The following is a 7,304-nucleotide window of genomic DNA, read 5'->3' on the forward strand; positions in this document are numbered from 1 at the left end:
ATGTTGATCGACTAAAACTCGTGAACAGAAGAAATCCAGGGAGTGTTATGGGTAATCAAGAATGGTGGATAAACGTCGACTTAGTCTCATAGCGTCGTCATGCAAAGACAACCTGTGTTAATTTCGACCACGCCTCGCTGGACCATCTGAATGACTACTTTAAGCATCTGTGCCATGATGACAGTTATGTGAGACCTACTGATGTTCTTATTGAGGGGGATGTGGAAGTTCCAGAGATAACCGAGAGGCAGCTCTGGAATACTCTTACTAAGTGGAAAAGAACAGCCACAGGCCCAGACAACATACCCTTCTGGATTTGCAAAGACCACGCAGAACTTCTCACTCCAGTAATCACTCAAGTGTGGAATTTAACAATAACAACTCACTCATGGCCGGGTTCCTGTAAGAGGGCAAATATTAACCCCCTGCCCAAGGTCGACATTCATAAGGCGGATTCAGACTACAGAGGGATAAACGTCACACCTGTGATTGCAAGGCCCTTCGAGAAAGTTGTTTATTGTACACATGCGAGGAAAGTGTGAGCCCCACCCAGTTTGCTTACAGGCAGGGGGTAACTGTATGAACGCCTTAATATCTATTCAATATCATGTTTATAAATATTTAGACAATCAACACTGTAAGGCAGTTCGCATCAGTTAACCATAGTCTACTCTCTGCAAAACTTAAGCAGCTACCGCTAAACCAAGATGTAATTAATTGGTACCACAGTTTTTTGCATGAACGACAACAGTGTGTTTCATCTGGTAACCATGTTTGTACTTGGGAGGAAGTCAACAAGGGTACGACTCAGGGAAGTGTTAGCGGTCCTTACCTTTCAAATATTTTTCATAATGACGTTCCTGGTCTTTTTAGATATGCAGATGACTCCACTAAGCTCCTGTAAGCAGTAATTCTGATCTGTCTGACCGTTTAGTAGGACTTTTTTTTTAATTGGTCTAGAGAGAGTAATATGATTTGTAACCCTAGCAAATGTTAGGAAGAAGAACAATAACACGCAATATAAGCAAATTTGCAATATCCCACAGTGTAACAGTCTGTCTTTACTAGGTGTTACCCTTCAAAGTAACTGCAAGTTCAGTGAACATGTAAGACAGAAATTAGTCAAACCAAAAAGATGTTTGCATGTTTTAAGGTCCCTTAGATAAGAGCAATACTCTCAAGCAGAGATAGACCATTTATTTAAGTCCTTAGTTCTTCCGAATTTTACATATTGCCTTTCTGTGTATGGAGCCTCAGAACCAGATTTGAATATTATGCAACATTTTTGCCACAAGCGCCGCTTTGTTTCTTTTCCCGTTTCCATTAAGGATCTTTTATATCGACAGGACTGTAATTTTTTTAAAGAGCATTACCTCTGTAGATAACCATCCACTAGGCTCAAATTTAGCACCAAAAAAGGAGAATAAATATAATCTGCGAAAAAAAACAGTGTGCCCTCCCCAAGGTTAATACCAAACGATTTATGACATCTCATGTAAATAGACTGATGTTTAAACACAAAATATTGTAGTTTCTACGTAGTTCTTAGATAACGCATTTGTAGTAACTAGTTTTATTTTTAGGGTAGATTTTTATTGAGTGTATAGGCGATTAGATTGTAACAAAAGATATGTACTTTTATCTTTTGGCAATAGAGACTATTACTATTACTATTACTGTAAGTTGTTAAATTTCTAACATGTTTACTGCTAAAACGTTCACTTTCTTACTATAGGTGTTCATGGACTACACACCAACAGTAAATGGGTTACTTCGGATTTCCAAAGCACTGTAGGCATTGTAACAGAATTTGAACAAATGCATCATGCCCAAGTGTGAAAAATAACATGACTTAACTCTCTAGATTGGAGTGCAGGTATCAGACCCATGAAACACTACTAAAGCAAAATACATTGTAGCACTGTTTCTTTTATGTGCTGTTGATTTAGTATCACCATAGAAAGAGTATTTCCTGTGTCTAATATCTGCACTCTAGCTTTTAGTGCTTTCCTGAGTGTTCTGCTATAATTACAAATATGACGCACCCCATAATGTCTTTCGAAACAATAGAAATCAAAATGGCCGCCGTATCTGCAAAAAGGTCTATGGATAAGTGTAGTTGAATCTACTGTAAATTTTTGTGAAATGAAACACATACCCTTGTGATGTATTCAACGAGGTCAATGTTATCCACATCTGTGCATGATGCCCTTTGCAAAGCAACTTGAAGATCCCCTGTTGCCAAGTACCAGTAGATCATTTTTGAGAGATAAGGAACCTCCCTGCACAAAGCTGTGTGCAATCATTTTACCCAAAGTTTCAAAAAAGCCATTGACAGCAAGTTCGTTGCTGAAAACAAGAAGCCTTCTATCTTCACTTCCAACAAATATGTTATTGATCCCTTCATTGTTGGCTAGGGCATAGAAAACGTTGCTAAACACCTCCAGTGTCAATAGCTGGTTGTCCCTTTAAGTAAACGAATATAGGGATCCAAGGGTCAAAGTCTGAGCTTTTGTAATAACCTTAAACATCCATTACTTCATCCTCTGGGTCAACCTTTAACTTCTCACACATCCCCCTTGATTTCTCGAGTTTTGTAACACAAAAGGAAGGCTCCCTACAGTCTGTGCTGGATTGTCTTGGGAACATCATTGATAGGTTATCTACTCGCTGTTGATCCACCATCGAGTTGATAACCCCAGAGGGTCTTAATAACTCAGCCTCATCAACGTCAACAACAACAGAATGTGGAGGTTGAGCTGAGGTTTCATTGACAGGCTCTGGGGTGGTAGCACTGGTGGCAATACACAGATCAACATTTGAATATGCCTGACTAGATATGGGTGTGCTGCTACTTTTTTTTTTTCCTTTATTTCGTCACAAATACAACAATTACAACACAAGTAAAAACATATAGGAAGTAGCTAAAACAGCTGCGCATTTGCTGTTGTTAGCATTAATTATCAGTTAATTATATGTATTCACAATAATACTTAGTTAATAATTAATTAATGATTAATTAAATTACAATGACATTACATTGACGCTTACTATTAGTATTCTAGAGTGGAAAATTGTCTGTCCATTTTCTATAAAAAGTTTCTAAATCATTATTAGGGTGTGCTGCTACTTGATGCGGCTGCAGTTGCAGTATCATCCTGGCATTTGTCACAAGCTTTGCCTGAAATTTCATGAATATCAATTATCAATCTAACATACAGTTTTCTGTATCCACACAAATGCTTGACATGACTAAAATCCCACATATGATTGTCATTGACAATTGGAGTGGTAATCACATTCCGCTCCCGCTAATCACACAGACCAATGCCAGGATATCATTTCTCAAAAACTGTCTGCAGTTCGCCCCTGATGGCGTCTTCGTTCTGGTCATTGTTCAGGTCGATTTCAGCCTCGTTGTTCAGGGCATAATCACTGTAACATCCATCATCTGTTCTCTCCAAAAGCCACACAGTCTCGGGAATCGACTGGACATGTTTCGTCTTTTCCTGTTTTGTCTTTTTATCGCCGGTCGAGATGATGGCCCTAAAGACCTCCCTTCTGCAGTTTGCCACGCAAAAGCATTATTTAAGTCATTTACAGAGCTCGGTGCCGCCCACCGTGTTAAACTTCTTGTCCTTGAAACAAGATTCAACTCTAACTCTTCTCGGACACAACGCCTTATTCTGTCCTCTTCGTCCACCATACTGATTTTCTCTCCTCGTGTATTTCCCAGCATGCCCTACAATAGGAAATTTTCGGTCCCAACGTCCCCCGACCATAGCCAGTTGCTTGTCCCCAAATTTTTGAACGTGTTTTGCTGTTGAAGTTAAGACTGTTTCGTTGTTGGTTTTGAGGTAATCTGATTCGTTGTTGTAGACGAGAGGAATTGTTGATGTTGACTCACTTTCTTTTTCTGGATTAGGCGTGGTTTTAGTTTTGGTTGTTGTATTAGTCATTGAAATTGGACCGATGTTATTGTTGATCTAGAAAGAAAATAAGAAAAAAGTAAAATCGTTCTCTGGTAAAAAGTTTTGAAAAACTATGAGATTTCGACAGACTGAACTGCTGCCTTCAACGGATAAAAATGTGTGAAGCCTAAAAGCGAAAGAAATTTAAATATAACGAAAAATTCGCATAAATTAAAGGATAAAAGCATGTAGTAGAAAGAATGTTTAAAATGCTAAGAAAATTAGTGTTTCTTTAAGAGAATGTGATATTGTCTTGGGAGCGGGCACGAATTGTTGTCTGCCCCTACAGTTTTTGCCGTGTGCCATGACTCCAATGTCTTTCTACTCCGGTTGTTCGCTTTGTCAATGATTTTAGAATTGTTAAAGTCAATGTCATGATTAAAAGTCCACGCTTTTTTTGCGACATTTGAGCCTTTAGTACAATGCTTTAAGTTCCTCATATGTTCCTTTCTCCTAGTAGTAAAGGATCTTTTAGTTTCGCCAATGTAGCTCCACGGGCAAGATGCGCATGGAATTTTATAGATGACATTGCACTGGTCGTCTTCGGCAGGTTGAAACTTAGGGATAGGGAAATGCTGCTGTAAAGTTTTAACTGGTCTGCTAGTGACTTGGATGTCGTGTTCCTTGAGGATTCTTGTGAGAGGTTCCGTGATGCCTTTGATGTAGGGAAGGACTGCAAAGTTGCGTCGGTTTGTTGGCTCAACCCATTTAAAGAACATACCAACCAAATCTTCTGGAGTAGGTGTAGGTGGTGGAGGCCTCGCTTTCTTTCTTATAACATCAGCAGTGATTTTTTTGGGATAGCCGTTGCAGTGTAAAGCGGCGCAAACACGAGCAGTTTCACGGGTCTTTCCAACTTGTGTGTTGGGGAGATTCAAAGCTCGATGCAGGAGTGTCTCAGCGGTGCTGATTTTATGTTTCCTGTCATGGTGTGAATGGAAGTCGAGATATCTATCCGTATGCGTTGGTTTGCGGTAGATGTCGACCAAAAGTTGTCCGTTATCGCGCGAAATGAGGGTGTCAAGAAAGGGTAGTTGGCCGTTGGACTCGTGTTCGATGGTGAAAGAAATATGCTGATCGATTGAGTTCAATGAATCGTGAAAGGAGGCAACAGCGTCACTCTTAATAATGCAGAAACTGTCGTCTACATACCGCTTCCAAAATTTCGGCGAGACAGTAGTCGTGTTGATTGCTGTTTTTTCGATTTCTTCCATGCATAGGTTGGCTACTACAGGGCTGACGGGGCTACCCATAGCACAACCGTGGATTTGTTTGTAAATGGTGTCATTGTAAACGAAGAAGTTATTGGACAGCACAAAATTCAATAAGGAAATTATGTCCTCGATGTCTAGGTTGGTTCTGGAATGGAGAGACAAATCATCCTCTAATTTCTTCCTGATATAATCGCAAGCTTTGTCGACAGGGATGGCGGTGAATAGAGACACCACATCAAAGGAAACCATGGTTTCATCATCTTGGATGTTAACGTCGGCTATTTCGTTAGAGAACTCCTGTGAATTAGCAACTGAGAACCCATCACGATTTTGGATCGGTGCAAGGATGTCGGTGAGGAATTTAGAAGTGTTGTAAAGTGCAGAGCCAATGCAAGTCACGATAGGTCTGAGAGGGTAGCCATCTTTGTGGTGTTTGATAGAACCGCAGATCGCTGGTGGAATGCCATCGGTAGATCTTAATTTAAAGTATGTATAGTCGTCAATCTTTTGTTGTCTCTTAAAGTTCAGGAGCGTCGCGTTCAATTCACGCTCGATTCGACCGAACGGAGATCTTGTGACAACTTCATAGGTGCTTCGGTCCGCAAGGAGGGACTCCATTTTGCTGTCATATTCTTCTCTATCCAACACAACGAGGCAATTTCCTTTGTCAGCTTTCATGATGACTCTGGAGCGGTCTTTCTTTAACCCATGTAAAGCTTTGCTTTCTTCTTTAGAGATGTTGTGATTAGGTAAAGAAGCCTTTCGGAGGATCGCAGCCGCAGAGGTTCGTATTTGATCTTTAGATTCAACAGGTAAATATGAGATAGAGGCTTCAATTTCGGCGACAAAGTCCTTAAAAGGAATTTTGGACGGAGTCGGGGCAAACTTCGGGCCTTTTTCCAAGAGCGAACGCTCGGAAGGAAGGAGTGGTTTTCTTGGAGAGGTTAAAAACCCAATTGTTTTTATCCACGACATCAGTAGGACAGTTGTGGGAGGTCTTCAAGTTATTAAGCTTCTTATCGTGTCTTGCTTTGATGTTGTTCCGTACAGAATAAGCTCTTTTTTGTAAGAACTGTATTAAGGACGAGAGGGCAGCATCATCAATTAATGAAGAAAGCTCCTGCTTGGCGTTATCAATAATCCTGTTTGCCGATTTAAAGCATTGTACTAAAGGCTCAAATGTCGCAAAAAACGCGTGGACTTTTAATCATGACATTGACTTTAACAATTCTAAAATCATTGACAAAGCGAACAACCGGAGTAGAAAGACATTGGAGTCATGGCACACGGCAAAAACTGTAGGGGCAGACAACAATTCGTGCCCGCTCCCAAGACAATATCACATTCTCTTAAAGAAACACTAATTTTCTTAGCATTTTAAACATTCTTTCTACTACATGCTTTTATCCTTTAATTTATGCGAATTTTTCGTTATATTTAAATTTCTTTCGCTTTTAGGCTTCACACATTTTTATCCGTTGAAGGCAGCAGTTCAGTCTGTCGAAAGCTCATAGTTTTTCAAAACTTTTTACCAGAGAACGATTTTACTTTTTTCTTAGCATGAATCCTGGTAACGGATCTTCAATATTTTTAGAAAGAAAATGCTGAACTGTAGATTGGTTGTTGATGTTGGAAGTGATTTTGATTCCTTGAATTTTGCACCATTCCGTAAACCATATACTACTACTACTACTACTACTACTACTACTACTACTACTACTACTACTAATAATAATAATAATAATAATAATATCACTATTATTATTAGTAGTAGTAGTAGTAGTACTTTAGTAGTAGTAGTAGTCGTAGAAGGGTTTTGATTATTCCATTTTAAACTGCAAGTCTGTCTCTGCCATCTTTGTTGTTTCCGTCTTGTTTGAGATATTTTATTCATGGGAAGAGGTTGGAGTTGCATAAATGTTTTAAAGTATAGTGGATATGATGGATAAACGGAGACAGCACTTCCAGATCTGTCAGTGGCATATTGATTAACGTCTGTTATTATTACTCCCCTATGTTACTGTAATTCTGTCTCTGCCATTTCCGGTGTTTCCATTTTATCTATGATTTCGAGTTGAATCAATTTCTTCAAACATGGTGGATATGATGGATACATGGA

General features: G+C 39.4%; 1 protein-coding gene across 1 annotated transcript; it reads right to left on the reverse strand.

Moving 5' to 3' along the window:
* Positions 1-2,523: 2,523 nt before the first annotated feature.
* On the reverse strand, positions 2,524-5,495 carry LOC138036755 (uncharacterized). The gene is made up of 4 exons (XM_068882850.1): positions 4,499-5,495; positions 3,602-3,986; positions 3,131-3,181; positions 2,524-2,867 (listed from the first exon to the last, which is right to left on the reverse strand). The coding sequence occupies exons 1-4, from the start codon at positions 5,432-5,434 to the stop codon at positions 2,524-2,526; spliced, it is 1,716 nt and encodes a 571-aa protein (XP_068738951.1). The 5' UTR covers positions 5,435-5,495.
* Between the last annotated feature and the right edge of the window lie 1,809 nt (positions 5,496-7,304).

The sequence above is a fragment of the Montipora capricornis genome, unplaced genomic scaffold (genome assembly GCF_036669925.1).
Source record: "Montipora capricornis isolate CH-2021 unplaced genomic scaffold, ASM3666992v2 scaffold_498, whole genome shotgun sequence".
NCBI classification, from domain to species: Eukaryota; Metazoa; Cnidaria; class Anthozoa; order Scleractinia; family Acroporidae; genus Montipora; species Montipora capricornis.

Bases quoted from the DNA above. Each gene is read 5' to 3' on its own strand.
- LOC138036755 (XM_068882850.1), bottom strand. From the start codon at position 5,434: ATGGTTTCCTTTGATGTGGTGTCTCTATTCACCGCCATCCCTGTCGAC. The intron at 3,987-4,498 runs GTCATCTATAAA...TTTTCTTTCTAG, and splicing joins CCGAAGACGACCAGTGCAAT to ATCAACAATAACATCGGTCC. The intron at 2,868-3,130 runs GTAGCAGCACAC...GACGAAATAAAG, and splicing joins TGCAACTGCAGCCGCATCAA to GAAAAAAAAAAAGTAGCAGC.